The sequence below is a fragment of the Nelumbo nucifera genome, chromosome 5 (assembly GCF_055504915.1).
Source record: "Nelumbo nucifera cultivar China Antique chromosome 5, China Antique-T2T, whole genome shotgun sequence".
NCBI lineage: Eukaryota > Viridiplantae > Streptophyta > Magnoliopsida > Proteales > Nelumbonaceae > Nelumbo > Nelumbo nucifera.
In genome coordinates this window covers 3,180,524-3,196,273 of record NC_142653.1, presented here as the reverse complement: position 1 = coordinate 3,196,273, position 15,750 = coordinate 3,180,524, and the positions used below count along the sequence as shown (strand labels likewise).

The 15,750-nt window shown below is 38.5% G+C and overlaps 1 protein-coding gene across 2 annotated transcripts in view; it reads left to right on the top strand.

The window, feature by feature from the left end:
• The window catches only part of LOC104603678 (phospholipase D delta-like), an 87,948-nt gene extending 74,126 nt beyond the window's left edge, over positions 1 to 13,822 (top strand). For both annotated transcript variants that reach the window (XM_010267760.2, XM_088887312.1), the window contains 4 exons: positions 683 to 831; positions 10,899 to 11,069; positions 12,810 to 13,007; positions 13,223 to 13,822. In XM_010267760.2, coding sequence (XP_010266062.1) covers positions 683 to 831; positions 10,899 to 11,069; positions 12,810 to 13,007; positions 13,223 to 13,516 — 812 coding nt within the window. In that variant the 3' untranslated portion in view covers positions 13,517 to 13,822. The remainder of the gene's footprint in view (positions 1 to 682; positions 832 to 10,898; positions 11,070 to 12,809; positions 13,008 to 13,222) is intronic.
• The last annotated feature ends 1,928 nt before the right edge of the window (positions 13,823 to 15,750 follow it).

Below are 15,750 nucleotides of genomic sequence, written 5' to 3'. Positions count from 1 at the left end.
CACGAAATGACAATTGAAAAGACAATGGTGCATATTACATAGTAATACATGCAAAGAAGTCGTCAAATAGTTGAATACCCCATATTATAATAAATTTTTAGCACATCATCTTAGCAATTAAAAAAATTTTATGGTTATAATAATGAGTATTTTTTTTTTGTGTGGAAGGTATCTTAAACTAAAACACATGTTGCATGTTTGCAGATTTTATATTATTTTGCTGCATGTTTTATGCCTCTCCCTTCATTAAATTATAGGTAAGACTTGATCACTCATAATTTAACGGTGATATGACACTGAACAGAATGGAATGGTAAAACAGGATTCATGTAGCTGACCCCATATAGTTAGGACAAGGCTTGATGATGATAGTTTCTCCATGTATCTAAATTTTGTTAACCATTAGATGACTATTTTCAAAAGCCATGCCTTTTATCTTCATTCAAGTCATGATTCTACAACGATTTATATTCATTTTTGACTTCCACATACCTGTAGTTCCATTTGAGTATAAGCTAACATGGCTAATTATTTTGCCTCAATATCTTATTGAACCTTATCTTGTCTTTCTTATTGTTTGTAATCCTATTCTATCTTTTCTGATAAACACACACCTATTTTTATATGTTTCATACTTGCTTCTATTTAAATTTCTCAAATTAGTGTTTCCTGGTTTAATTAGGTGCTGATAATCTAATACCAATGGAATTGGCGTTGAAAATTGCTAGTAAAATAAGAGCTAAGGAGAGATTTGCAGTGTATGTTGTAATACCGATGTGGCCTGAGGGTATCCCTACTTCTGCCTCTGTTCAAGAAATTCTTTATTGGCAGGTAATGTTTTTCATCAATTACTAAATCATTTCATCCACAAAGCAGCTTTACTCTGTTTTCAGAAATTTATCAGGCATTTACTGTTTAAGAACTGATAACATACCTAGGAAGTAATGAAGGACGAAAAATGGAATTCCTCATTTACATAATGTATCATCTTGACATACTGGGGAAAAGGTGAAAAACAATTTTTGCAAAACCAAATAATCTTAAATTTCAAGTTTCCTACTGTTAAAATGGATATTTAAAATGGTTTGATCCAGATTTGGGTCAAATTGCATGACTACTGCTGTGCGCTGCCACTTGATAAAAAATTCAAGAAATCATTTTACAGTGCAGAGGAGATAAGAAAGTCAAGTGGTTATATCTATGGATTTTCATATGGTAGTTGGTAGAAAGGGATAGAGAAGGAGGTATGAATGAGGTGCTTAAATCTTGGGTACAGAGGGAAGAGATGCTTGGATTGTTGGCTGTTTCTGTCCTTATTTTATAACATGCATTAACACAGAAAGAAATTAATCTGAGAATAGATAGAGGTTGAAACCTGAATTAGTCTATTTCTCATTAAAAAAAAAACGAAAGGACAAAGAAAGTGAACAGGAGCAATCATTGTTGTGGTTCTCTGACAAGCTACAGAGAGAGACCTGGCTGCAGCATTCCTCTGCCCAAACTCAATCATGGGTGGAGATTTAGGCATAGGTTCATCTCAACTTGTTCAAAATTCCACCAAACTGGAAACTCAAGGTGGTTGGATTGGTATATGCCCTTGGTACCAAAAGTGTAACAAGAGTAAGTTATAATTTTATAACTGTCTACCAAAAAAAGTTTATAACCATGTCAGTTCCATGGACTTCCAAGATTGTTCTGGTTATCAAAAACAAGGATAACCAGTGGCCCCATTGGCATCACACCAAAGCAGAGTTGATGGCTCTCCTTAAAGGGCAATAGCTAAAAGTGAGTGCTTTACATACTTTATGGTTGATCAACAAATGCAATTAGATGGAGTAAAAGAGTGGGATAGGGACTAGGGATTGTATCACTACCTTGATGAAATAAGGAATGTTGTACGTGTTCTCCTTAAAGGGCAATATCAAAATACTTGGCATGTTCTACATGAAGACATGAAGAGACAAAGAAGGCCATTAACCAACAACTTTTGGCATTTTTTACACGAGAAACATACACCACTTGAAGGGTGCAAGTAGTTCTCTTCATCTCATCACATTAGAAAACAAAGCATTTCTCTAATGGTTTAAGGAAATCTCATAATCTCTCCAGCGTAAATTAGAGGAATTTCAAAGGTGATGAATGTAATTGCAATGGTTTAGCTGGTCAGTTGTGCTAGGGCTTATTTTTTAAGGCAAAGGCCCAATGCCTTATAAGAAGGTTGGGGCTATGGAGATCATTTCCTTACACTGATTTCTCCTAGTTCTAGATAATTTGGGGAATAAGGGGTAGGAAATGGACTGCTGTTCCAGCGGTGGGATCTGCTGGTGGAATCATCCTAGCATGGAAGGAAGACGAAATTTCAGGTTTGGAGATTGATAAAGGTGAATTCTCAATCTCGGTTTTGTTCACAAATATTAAAGATGGGCTCAGATGGATTCTTACCGGAGTGTATGTCCCCAACTCTCCCTCTGATAGAGAGAGATTTTGGGATGAATTGGATTCCCTGCATGAGGAGGAGGATATCTCGTGGTGTTTAGCTGGAGACTTCAACGTCACCAGATTTAGTTTGGAACATTCCAATGGTAGAGCCCCAACCAGAAGTATGAGGAACTTCTCTAATTTTATTTCTAGACACAACTTGTGTGACCTCCCCCTTACTAATGGACTCTTCACCTGGTCAAATATGCAAGAAAATGTCATAAGTTGCAGACTTGATAGATTTCTGATTTCTCAGGACTGATTGGAGAGATTCCCCAACCTTTGCCAAGAACTTCTCCCAAGATGTACTTTAGATCACTGGCCTATCTTGCTAAACACTGAAAGAATTATCAAAAGAAAAACCCCTTTCAGACTGGATAAATTCTGGTTATATCACAAAGATTTCAGCAAAAAGGTTGCAGCATGGTGGAAAGATTGCAAAGTAGAGGGGTGGGCTGGTTTCAGGCTATTACAGAAATTAAAAGCTCTGAAGAAAAACCTTAAAGCTTGGGGGAGAGAGGAATTTAAAGCTGTTGAAGAAGATAAGAAAAGAATCCTCATGGAATTAGAGGAGTTGGATAGTAGAGAACAAAATGGGACCCTTGATGCTTTAAACAGAAGTAGAAGAGTAGATTTGAGAAAGGAATGGGAACAGCTGGTCAGAAGAGAAGAAATTTACTGGAGACAAAGATCAAGAGTGAGATGGCTGAAAGAAGGAGATAATAACTCCAGATTCTTTCACACTTATGCTTCAGGAAGAAGTAGGAAGAATTTCATCTCTAAGCTGAAACTGAACCAGAGGGAAGTGGAGAATCCTGAGGAAATTATGGAAGTCTTCCTTTCCTTCTTCAAAAACCTCTACTCCAAGGATAGTAATAACCAGTTTACATTGAACAGATGGGAAGGCACAACTTTATCAGCTGAAAAGAGGGTTTGGTTGGAAAGAAGCTTTGAAGAGGAAGAAATTAAAATGGCTGTCTTTAGCATGGATGGAGATAGGGCTCCAGGGCTGGATGGTTTCCCAATTTTTTTCTTCCAGCAGTGTTGGGAAATAGTAAAGTCATATCTCATGGATTTTTTCAGGGATTTCCACTCTTTTGCCATTGTTAACAAAGGCCTAAATTCAACCTTTCTTTGCCTCATCCCAAAGAAAGGGGGAGTCTTGGAAGTTAAAGATTTTAGACCAATAAGTTTGATAGGGAGCATCTATAAAATTTTGGCGAAGGTTTTGGCCAATAGACTTAAAGAAGTCCTAGAAGATCTAATTTCCCCAAACCAATTTGCTTTTGTAAAAGGGAGACAAATTGTGGATAGCATTCTAATTGCAAATGAGTGTGTGGAAGAAAGAAAATCTTCTGGGAACCTGGGGGTCCTTGTGAAACTAGATCTGGAAAAGGCGTACAATAAAGTGGATTGGGATTGTATTTTAGATTGCTTAAAGTTGAGAGGCTTTGGTAGAAAATGGATCAGGTAGATTAAAGGTTGTATTGGCTCTCCTTGGTTCTCAGTATTAATAAATAGTGATGCGGAAGGTTACTTCAAGGCTAGTAGGGGTCTCAAACAAGGTTGTCCTCTTTCCCCCTTTCTATTCACTTTGGTGATGGACATCTTTAACTATCTATTTGATAAGTCTATTCTCGTTAACTTGGTGAAAGGATTTGAAGTGGAAAGGGACAAGATTCACATTTCACATTTACAATTTGCTAATGACATAATTTTGTTCTTGGATGCCTCCATAACCAACATCACAAACACTAAAAGGATAATTGAATGTTTCGAACTTATCACTGGTTTGAGGTTAACTTTTGCAAAAGTAGTATAGTAGCTCTTAACTCAATGGAAGTGGAACTTCTAGAAAACTTCAAATCTTTGTTGGGGTGCAAAGAGGAGAATCTTCCTATTTCCTATCTTGGGATGCCTCTTGGAGGGAATCCAAAATCTCTCAACTTCTGGAGACCAGTGGTGGAGAAATGTGAGAAGAAACTATCAACTTGGAAAAAGTGTTATCTCTCAAAAGGGGGAAGGCTTACTCTCTTGAAGGCCTCCTTAGAAAATTTGCCATTCTACTTCCTTTCAGTCTTCCAGATTCCAACCAAAGTCAGAAATCAGATTGAGAAGATTCAAAGGAACTTTCTTTGGGAAGAAGCCACCTAGTCAGTTGGAAACAAGTATGCAAGCCTAAAGAGGAAGGTGGTTTGGGAATTGGGCACTTAAAAGAGAAAATCTTCTCTTTTAGGCAAATGGCTATGGAGGTTCCCTAAAGAACCCAATGCTCTTTGGACAGCTGTCATCTCAAGCAAATACGGATCAAATGCAAATGGGTGGGATAGCAATCTCCATTTGAACAGGATAAAATCCACAAATCCTTGGAAAGGTATCATCTCCATCCATACTTCTTTCTTTCCTTTTATAAGATATAAAGTGGGAAATGGCTTTAAAATAAAATTCTGGAAAGACCTTTGGTGGGGGGGAAACTACCCTTGCAGCCTCTTTCCCTAGACTTTTTAATCTTACCCTTGACCAAGAAGCCACTATTTCTTCCTGCCTTCCAGACCAAACTGCTGAGAACACCGTAAACCTTCAACTCAGAAGACCCCTAGGGGATTTGGAGATTTCTGAATTAATAGACTTAATTCAGACCCTTAAAGAAGCTTGCATCTCCCCCTCCTATTCTGACACCCGAATCTGGACCCTACACCCTACTGGCGAATTCTCTTCTAAGTCTATGTTCAGGGATTTGATTGCTGATGAACAACATCCCTCTTTTCCTTATAAGAAGATCTGGTGTAGCCACATCCCTTCAAGAGTTTGTTTCTTTGTCTGGGAAGCTTGTCTCCAGAAATTAAATACTTGTGATCTCTTGCAGAAAAAGTTTTTGGGAAGACTGTCCATCTCTCCTCGTGTTTGCATTCTATGCTTCAGTGAAGGTGAATCAGCAGATCACATTTTTCTTCACTGCAAATTCACCCAAAAGATTTGGTTCCATTTCTTGAAAATGGCATGTTACAGCTGGGTTATACCAATGCACATTATGGACACTTTGCATCAATGGCAAGGAACAGGGTTAAGTAAAAGGGGTAAAGTTTATTGGCAATCAATGCTACATGCAGTGTTGTGAGGTGTTTGGGATGAAAGAAACAATCGCCTCTTTGACAATAAATTCAGAACCCTGGAGGAATTAATTTCAGATATTACTTATCTTTGCAACCTCTGGACGGTGAACTCAGATCTGTTCAAAGGACTCTCACTCAATGATCTCAATAGAGATGCTTACCCCTTTTTGTTTCTCCCTCACCCCTATCAAACATCCTTGAGGCATCCCAACCCCATCAGTGAAGGAGTGATGACCCCACAAGAAGTTTGGGGCAAAAGGAGATAGAAGGAAAGGGAGAAAGTAGTGGTTAAGGGTAGAAGGGAACTAAGAAAGAAGTGAGTATGAAGATACTTAGTTGGAATGTGAGGGGAATAGGAAGTGTGAGGAAAAGAGCGATAGTAAAAGAGGTAATAAAAAGGTTTGACCCAAACATTGTACTGTTACAGGAGTCCAAGAGAATGGAGTTTAATAACAGGTGGGCAAGGAGTGTATGGAAAGCCAGGGGCATTAGTTGGGTGGCTGCTCCCTCTTGGGGTGCTTCAGGGGGGAGAATGACAATGTGGAAGAGGGATGTGGTTGAAGGCTTGGAGGAACTAATTGGAAAATACTCGGTTTCCATGAAGTTCAAACAGCAGGAGGATGGATATGTGTGGGTGTTTACAAATGTCTATGGACCAAATGACTACAGAGAGAGAGGAATTGTGGGAGGAGTTGGCTGATGTAAGAGGGCTATGGGATGGGCCTTGGTGTGTGGGTGGAGACTTCAATGTTATCAGATACCTAGAGGAAACCAATAAGACCAATCAGAGGGTGACAACAAGCATGAGGAAGTTTAACAGGTTTGTGGATACCTTTGAGCATAAGGAGATACCTTTAGCCCAGAAGACATTTACTTGGTCAAATCTCCAATCTAGACCCATATGTTTTAAGCTGGATAGGTTCCTGTTTTCTGTGGACTGGGAAGAACATTGGGGGAACTTGGCATCTAGAGCTCTACCTAGGGTGACCTCGGATCATTAGCCCATAGTGATATGTATGGAAGAGAGGAGTGGAGGACCTGCCCCTTTTAGATTTGAAAATATGTGGTTACTCCATCCCGGGTTTACCAATAGAGTAAGGGAGTGGTGGAATGAGTGTAACCCATTGGTGGAATGGGAGGGGATGAGATTCCATAAGAAACTACAATTCTTGAAAGCAAAGATCAAGGAGTGGAATATCTTGGAGTTTGGGAGAATAGAAGAAAGAAAGAGAGATTTGATGGACCAACTTGAAAGCTTTGACTCTAAAGAAGAAAGGGGAGAATATGGAGAGGAAGACAATGAACTAAGAAGGGGCTTGAGAAGACAGTTAGAGGATTGCCTACATAAGGAGGAAATAAGCTGGAGGCAAAAATCTAGGTGTAAATGGTTGCAAAAGGGAGACAGAAATACCAGGTACTTTCATTCTTTGGCAGATGGAAGGAGAAGGAGAAGTTTCATTTCCAAATTGGTTGTGGATGGAATTGAGTTAACTCAACAAGAGGAGATAGCCGGGGCATGTGTAGAACACTTTAAATCCATTCTAAGAAGGCCTGTAAGTGGAAGGGTGTGGGTAGAAGGTTTGGACTGGCCAGATGTAGGGGGATAACAGGAGAAGTTTGGAAAAGAACTTTGACTTGGAAGAGATTAAGGAGGTTGTGTTTTCTATGGACAGAACAAAAGCTCCAGGGCCGAACGGGTTACAATGGCTTTTTATCAAGACTGTTGGGATATTTTGAAAGAAGACCTTCTAATGGTTTTTTAGGAGCTTCATAGGAGAGGAATTGTTAATCCGGGGGTGAATTCCACTTTTATAGCTTTAATTTCCAAAAAGAAAGAAGCTTCACATCCAAGGGACTTCAGACCAATCAGTCTGGTAAACAACATGTACAAGATCATTGCAAAGGTGTTATCTTTGAGACTGAAGAAGGTATTACCAGACACAATTGAACAAAATCAAGGTGCCTTTGTAAGTGGAAGACAGATTACTGATCAAATCCTCATTGCTAATGAGAGTGTGGAGAGTTTCAAGAAGGATAAAAAGAAGGGTGTGGTATGTAAGTTGGATATAGAGAAGGCTTATGACATGGTTGATTGGGAATTTTTAAGGAAAGTTATGACCAAAATGGGGTTTGGGGATAGATGGTGCAAATGGATCATGGGCTGTGTTCGGAATTGTCATTATTCAGTGCTAGTGAATGGGACAGTGGTAGATTTCTTCCCAGCCACTAGGGGTATAAGACAGGGAGACTCCTTATCTCCTTTTTTGTTCTTACTAGTTGTTGATGTTTTGGGGAAATTGATCCACAGAGCAGACTCTAGGGGTCTCATTAGAGGTTGGAGAGTTGGAAGGGAGAACATCCCACTCACTCACTTACAGTTTGTTGATGATACGATCTTGTTTTGTGGAGGTAATGTGAATTTCATCAGGAACTTGAAACTAGTGATTCAACTATTTGAGCAAATGTCAAATTTGAAGGTGAACTTTGGGAAGAGTTGTGTAGTGGGTGTGAATCTGGAGGAGAGAGAGATTAGGGAGAGTGCAGAAGTACTTGGGTGTGAAGTTTCAGGGTGGCCTTTGAGTTATTTAGGGTTGCCCCTAGGTGATAATCCTAAGAGAGAGCTTTTGGAACCCGGTGGTGGAAAGATTTGAAAAAAAGACTTGTCTCTTGGAAAAAGAATTACCTCTCTCTGGGTGGTCGGACTACACTAATCAAGGCCACGTTAGCAAACTTACCCATTTATTTCCTTTCAGTGTTCAAGATTCCAGGGAAGGTTTGTAGTAGGTTGGAGAGGTTGATGAGACATTTCCTTTGGGAGTCGGGATAGGAGAAGAGGGACCATAGAGTTAGCTGGAAGGTGGTGACCAGGAGTAAAAATTATGGTGGTTTGGGGCTTGGGAACATCCGGAAAAGGAATTCGGCCCTTTTGGGGAAGTGGTTGTGGAGGTTTCCTTTGGAGCAGGAGAAGCTATGGGCTAGAATAGTGGCAAGCATACATGGGTTGGAGAAAAATGGATGGGATGCTTGAATCAGAGCAAGGACCACAAGCACTTCACCTTGGAAAGCCATTCATGATTTGCTTCCAGTTTTCTCCCCTCTTGTCAAGTATGATTTGAATTCAAGTAATTCCATAAAATTCTAGGAACAAATTTGGGTGGGGAATGCTCCTCTTAAGGACCAGTTTCCTTCTTTGTATGCTTTCTCTGATTTTAAAAATGAGCCAATTTCTTCTTTCCTCACCCCTTCTTCTTCCAGTTCTGGGTTTGGGTGGAACCTGGGTCTGAGGAGGGCTATGAGGGACTCAGACCTCGACAGTATTTTGAGCCTCCTTGAACTTCTTGATAATGTTTTCTTAGACACCTCTAAGGTGGAATCTAGAATTTGGACCCCTACCCCCACGGGCTCTTTTTCTTGTGCTTCCTTCTTCAAAGTCCTTTGCCAGTCCACCAGTCCTACAACCTCCCCTTTCTCGGTTAATGAGGTTTGGTGCAGACCAATTCCTCCTAGGGTTGGTAGTTTTTTGTTGGGAAGCCTATCTGGAAAGATTCAACACTGGTGATTTGCTCCAAAAGAAGAGACCCAATACTTGCTTGTCACCTCATTGGTGTGTTCTTTGCAAAGCGGATGGGGAGACTGGTTTTCACTTACTGGTGTCTTGTCAATTTGCAAAGTCAATTTGGGAGTGGGTTTTTTCTCTCTTTGGGTGTAGGTGGAATCCTCCATAAGACTTGCAGTCTCTTTTCCCCTTCTTTCTTCAAGTGGCGCATGAAAAGGGGAAGGACTATGTGGAGAGGACTGAGGGCTGCAGTATGCTGGTCATTATAGGAAGAAAGAAATTCTAGGATCTTCTCAAAAGATGAGATAGGGGCTGACGAATTGAGGGTTGTGATCCATATAAGGGCTGTACAGTGGCTGAAATCATTAGAGCTATTTACAGACTACACAGTGGATGACATGTTTAGAAAGTGGGGTGAGATTGCAAACTGCACATAGACCAAACCAGTAATAAGGGTGTCTTGGACCGCCCCCCCCCCCAGCTGCTGGTTTCTTAAAATTAAATTTTGATGGGAGTTGTAGGGGGAATCCTGGACAATCAGGGATTGGAGGTGTTTTTAGGGATGAGAATGGGATCATTTCTGCCCTGTTCTCAAGCCCAATTCGAGTGGGGATTCCCTTGGAGCTGAGATCTTGGCAGTTATGGAAGGAGTTCAGAAAGCCAAGGAGATGAATGTTAGAAAACTCATAATTGAAGGGGACTCGGAGGTGGTGATAGGGTGGCTGATTAAAGACGACTGCGGCTTATGGAACTACAGCAATGAGAGGAGGAAATTCAAGTGGCTGGTGCGGGAGATGGAAATCAGGATGAGTTGGGTTAAGAGATCAGCTAATTCTATAGCTGATGGATTAGCTAAACAAGGGATAGAAAGGGAAGCAATGTTTTGGGCCACATTGTAACTTAACTGTTTCTTTTTTCCTTTTCTTTCTTTTGAGGGTTTAAGTTGTATTCGGAAGATAAGAGTGTTTGTCTTCCTTGCTATAAATATTATGCTGTTTCAATGAATATAATGAATCTGTTATTGATAAAAAAAAAGGAGTGATGACCCTTAACTTCGATGGAAGTGCCTTAGGTAACCCTGGATTAGCTGGTATTAGAGGTACAGTAAGGGACGAAAGGGGCAATATATGTTGGACTTTTAGCAGTCCAATCGGTTTGGCTGATTCTACAAAGGCTGAAGTGATGGCTGCTCTCACAGGAATCAGGTTAATAATAAAATTGGGAATCCAGAATTTAGCCATTGCAGGTGATTCAGCAAATACTATAAAATGGTTAAGAGACAAAGAGGGGGGTCCTTGGAGATTGAGTCACTATCTGGCAGAGGCTAGGGATTCTTTGGGCTGTTTAAATGTAAAATTAGTTTGGATTCCTAGGGAACACGATCATACTGTGGATGGTTTAGCCAAATGTGGTGTGTATTTGGAGCATTTGTATAGCAACAAGCTTCCTCCTTTGTAATTCGTAGGGGTTCTTCCCCTGCTTTGTACATCTTCTCATGTACCTCCTCTTCATTTAATGAATTCTGGTTAAATTTTCTCAAAAATAAAATACTCTATAAAGTATGGTGTTGATAAAAGAAAATGATCAATTTCATTTTCATTTATCATAATATCTATATGGTTTGTTTCAAAAACTAGGTTTGGATTGGTGTATATATCACTTAGATATATTTGTGAGGAACTTATATAGAAATTATTTATTTCATACATGGTATGGCACTTAAAAAGTAGTTTTTTACTCTTCTTTTGCAGGGCCAAACAATGCAAATGATGTATGAAATTATTGCAAAGGAACTAAAATCTGTGCAGCTTGAGAACTCACAAGTTAATGACTACCTGAATTTCTATTGTCTTGGTAAACGGGAAGAACTACCCAAGGATATGCTTGGTTCAAGTAGTCTAGCTTCTACTAATGGTGATACGGTAATCACATAGCAACTCTGTTTGTTAATTTTAGTTGTTATTATTGTCCCTTGTGTCCTAATGCATTAGCTTGCTAGATGCCTCTGATTTTGCAACTGTAGATCCACTTAAAAGCAACTATGAATTTGCAATTTGGCAGACTTTGGATTGAATTGTTCTTGATGTCTGGTTAAAAATTTAGTTGCCTGACCAAACCCTATATTGTCTTTTGGCATTTTCTACGTCTGACGTTTATGCGTTACCACCCAAAGGGGGAAAAGCACTCTGACATTGCATATAATTTTCATTTTCAACCTCAGCCTTTTGCCATATGGCCAGCTACAGAGTTAAATCTGCTTCATTGTGTATAATTTTCATGCAGTAGAAAACCAGAAACACCTAGCTGAATGGAGTTTATAATATTATTCCTTGTTGAATCACACAACAAAGTATTAATATGGTACATAGGATGATTGTTACATCCCAAGCCCTGTTCTGCCTAACTGAGTAGCAACAATTACTGGAATATTATGCTTCACTGACTGCCAAAGGTGTGTATCTAATCTTATGTATGATTTTACTGTTCTTTTTGTGGTTCATAATACTTTGGAGATTTGGATGGGAAGTTTAGATTTGAGGTGGAGGTGGGGAATTTTCATTGGATGCACTGTAGAGAAACTTCTAAACCTTGGTGGGGCCTACTAATGGGTCTTATCATCCAAACAGCCTGCTAAGCTGTTGAACCTTTTGAACGGGACACAATATATTCCAATCCAGTTTCTGGTGGTTAAAACATTGGGTTTTTATATCTCAAAATGTATTCTGTTCTACATAATTTTTTCGCCCAAGTACATTTGCCACCACATGACATGAGTTTGTACCTTCTTTTTATTATTCCTGAATTGGACATATTGATCATATGCTTAATTGTTTTAAGCATACCATTTGAATGTTGAAACATGAATTTATGCAAAGTCCATTACAGATACGTCCTGTTATACTTACTGCATCTCCACTTATTTTCATATTGCATTTGTTTGTTGTTTCCTCTTCATCTGAAATGTAATTTGCTTGCTTAGTTCGAGATTGTACATTTTAGGCTCTGTTTGGATGCAGTGCAAATGTTATTTGCATCAATATAAATGCATGGTAGTGCAAATAGAGTTTATTTGCATTGATGTGGTCTCCACTTTATTTGAGTGAGAATTTAGGTAGGAGGAGAGTGGTGCAAATCTAAGCCTCCCCTCCACTGAGTAAATTTTGGGGTTAAAAAAAAAAAAGAATGTGGTGCAAATTTTTCATCAGCTTTTGAGATGAAAAATTTGCACTGCCGATAAATGAAAATGAGACAGAAGGTACAAATTTTGCATCAGATAATAGTGAAAACCATAATTAAAATCAAACAGATGCAAAACTGAAGCAAAATTTATATCTGGTTCAGATTTGCATTGCAAACAGAGTTTCATGTTCAATCTACCATTATGTAGCTTATGAACTTCCACCCAAGACGTAGTCACACCTGAAACCGTTTAACATCAAACTGGAGGATATTGCCCTTAATAATGAATGTTTCATCTTTTAGGTTTTTGGGTTTTGGATATTAATGTCATAGTTGGTAAACTGAAGTAAATATGTTTTTACTGAGTACTTGATTAATTTTAAATTTACATGATACCTAATTGAGTACAGAATTTCATGTACAGAGCATGATTTTCTTGTTCCACTTGTAAGAGATTTGATGGTGAGCTTGATTTCTTTCAGGCATCAGCTGCCCAAAGATCCCGCCGATTTATGATTTATGTACATGCCAAAGGAATGATAGTAGATGATGAGTATGTCATCTTAGGGTCTGCCAATATCAATGAACGATCTTTGGCTGGTAACAGGGACACAGAGATAGCTATGGGTGCTTATCAACCTCATCACACATGGGCTGTGAAGAAACGCCCACGCGGTCAGGTTGGCAATATTTCTTCTATGTTTTGTTTGTTTTAATTTCAACATAGTATACATTCTGAGCTAATTCAAGATATCCAGCCAGTATAACAATTTAAATCACACATGGATTGTGATTAGGTATCAATGGACTGGACTCGGAAATTTTTCTTATTGCAATTTTCTTTGTGGTTAATCCAGACAAAAAACAAAATTTTAACTGTTGGTTATGCATGCAGATACACGGTTATAGGATGTCTCTCTGGGTGGAGCACCTTGGTGTAGTGAAGGACTGCTTCTTGGAGCCTGAGAGTGTGGATTGTGTGAGGACTGTGAACAGTATGGCTGAAGATAACTGGAAGAAGTTTACAGCTGAGGAGGTTACAGAAATGCGTGCCCACCTTCTCAGGTACCCGATCCAGGTGGAAGCTGACGGAAAGGTGGGCCCTTTGCCTGGGTACGAGAATTTTCCTGATGTTGGTGGCAAGGTACTCGGCAACTATACGTCTCTCCCTGATGCTCTGACCACATAGCTCCAACCATTTACATTGTAGATTAATTCTGATAGATTGACGAGTGCGTTTATGCTTTGTATTTTTTATATTACATTTAAAAATAGAATAAAAATGAATTCCCGTGTAAAACTTTCCATTTACTGTAGGGGTTCAGTTTGTGGGAATAGGGTCTACTAGAATCAGACTTGGAAATTTCAATCATTTGTTGGGTGGAATCAGAATTCGTTAAATTCCTGGTGGAATGGCATTCTCTCATTTAAGAGAATGGCCATTTCTTTCCCTCTCTTGAGAATAAGAATGTATTCCAGTTGATTCTGATTCCAATTTTGATTCTTGTCTGAATAGATCATTTCAATTCTGATTCTGACTGCGAACCAAATGGATCTATAATTTGTAATCATGAGCAATAAGAACTTCAAATTGAAAATCTCGGGCTCATCTTCCTGTCTTGTGAGTAACCCATAAGAATTAAGAGGGCAGATCTGCTCCTCACATTGCGACTTCACAGCATGTTTGGCCGTATATCGGGAACATCTTCCATCCTTAAATTTATTATTCATGGGGAGATGTTCCCAATACAGGGTGGGATGTGAGTGTGAGGTGCCCTAGGTGAGGAGCAGATCCAATTCAAGAATTATAGCCCCAAGGCCCCCAACTTTTTTTTTGTATGTTGCTTAATCGGCTTTTCTCCTGGGCAATAGTTAGGCCAGATGATCTTGTAGCTAGCTCCCTATTCTCTATTAAGATGAACGAGAGGGCCTTTTGCAACTATCCACTGCACTCCACGTTAATGAAAATTAAGAAATGGACAGTTTTTGCACTACCTTTACTTGTTTCCCGACAGGTCAATTTTGATGAGGGTTGTGTTTGGTAACCGGTTGGAAGTTGTTCATCTTAACCTAAGAAGTAAGAACTCAAAAAAGTGTCCATTTCTGACAAGGGTGGCATAGTAAATCTACAAAAATCGTTCATCTAATGACTATATTTTTTACTTGCAGCTCTTTGGAGGTTTTTAAAAGGGTCATTTACTAGAACACTCCCTATAGTTTTATAGATTTACTTAAATCTACCCTATAGTTTGTATTTTACTTAAACACCTCTTATAGTTTGTAACCTATTTACTTAGAATCAAGATCCGATGAAAATTTTACATCGGTTCGGTTTTGTATGTGTTTGGAAAGAGGGTGTAATTATTATTGACGTAAAAAATACTCCGGTTCAGTTTTGCATGCATTTGGATGGAGTTTAGTTTTACGTCAATAATTGATGTAAAACCTCATCAGTTCTAAAGTTTTACATTGACAATCGATGTAAAACTTTACACTCTTCCACCCATCACTATTTTCAAAAAAAAAACAACAGTCACTTTCTAGTTCAGTGTAAAACATCATTAGTGTATTTTTACATTGATTCCAAATGCAGCCTTAATAATCGACCTTTCATTAAGAATTATTTGTTGTCATATGAAAATAGTAACATGATCACCTAAACTAAGTGGAAAATGTTTAAGGGCATTAACCCATGGTTGTTTATTCCAAAAGTATCCCTAAGCTAAGTGGAAAATGTTCAAGGGTATAGATCCATGGTTTTGTTTATTCCAAAAGTACCCCTAACACTTTTTTGTATAGAAAACAAAATCGACCAATTAGAGAAAAATATAATGGTTGTTTGTGTTTTACTATGGGTAAAAATGGCATTTTTGTTTTTAGTTTCTTTTGATTAATTTTTTTGAATGGATGTTAGTACTAAAACTGTTATTTTCCACTTTCATCTAATAGAAGGTCAATTAAGTAAATTGATTGCAAACTATAGGGGATGCTTTAGTAAAACACAAAATATAGGATAGGTTTTAGTAAATTCACAAAACTATAGAGAGTGGTTTAGTAAATGACCCTTTTGAAAAATTAGGATGAATTTAAGAAAAATGGAATAAAGTGAAGTTAAGTTTATATAATAATCCTTATCTTTATTGGATATGCCACAATGACAATAGTAAGGTGGCCACTGTAGAGCCTTCATATATGTTAAATTCATGAGAAGATGTTCCCAGGGTTTCATTTGGGAAGAATTCAGATGTCAATTGAGTGCATATATGCACTCTCATTTATTTTTGATGGTGTTTGGTAATAATGCATTTATGTATTGAAAGTAGTAATTTTCACAAATTTCAAGATATGTTTGCATTCAAAATGAGAATAAAGTTTATATGAAAACTTTGCATTCAAAGCTGATTAATGTTAAAAAGGTGTATT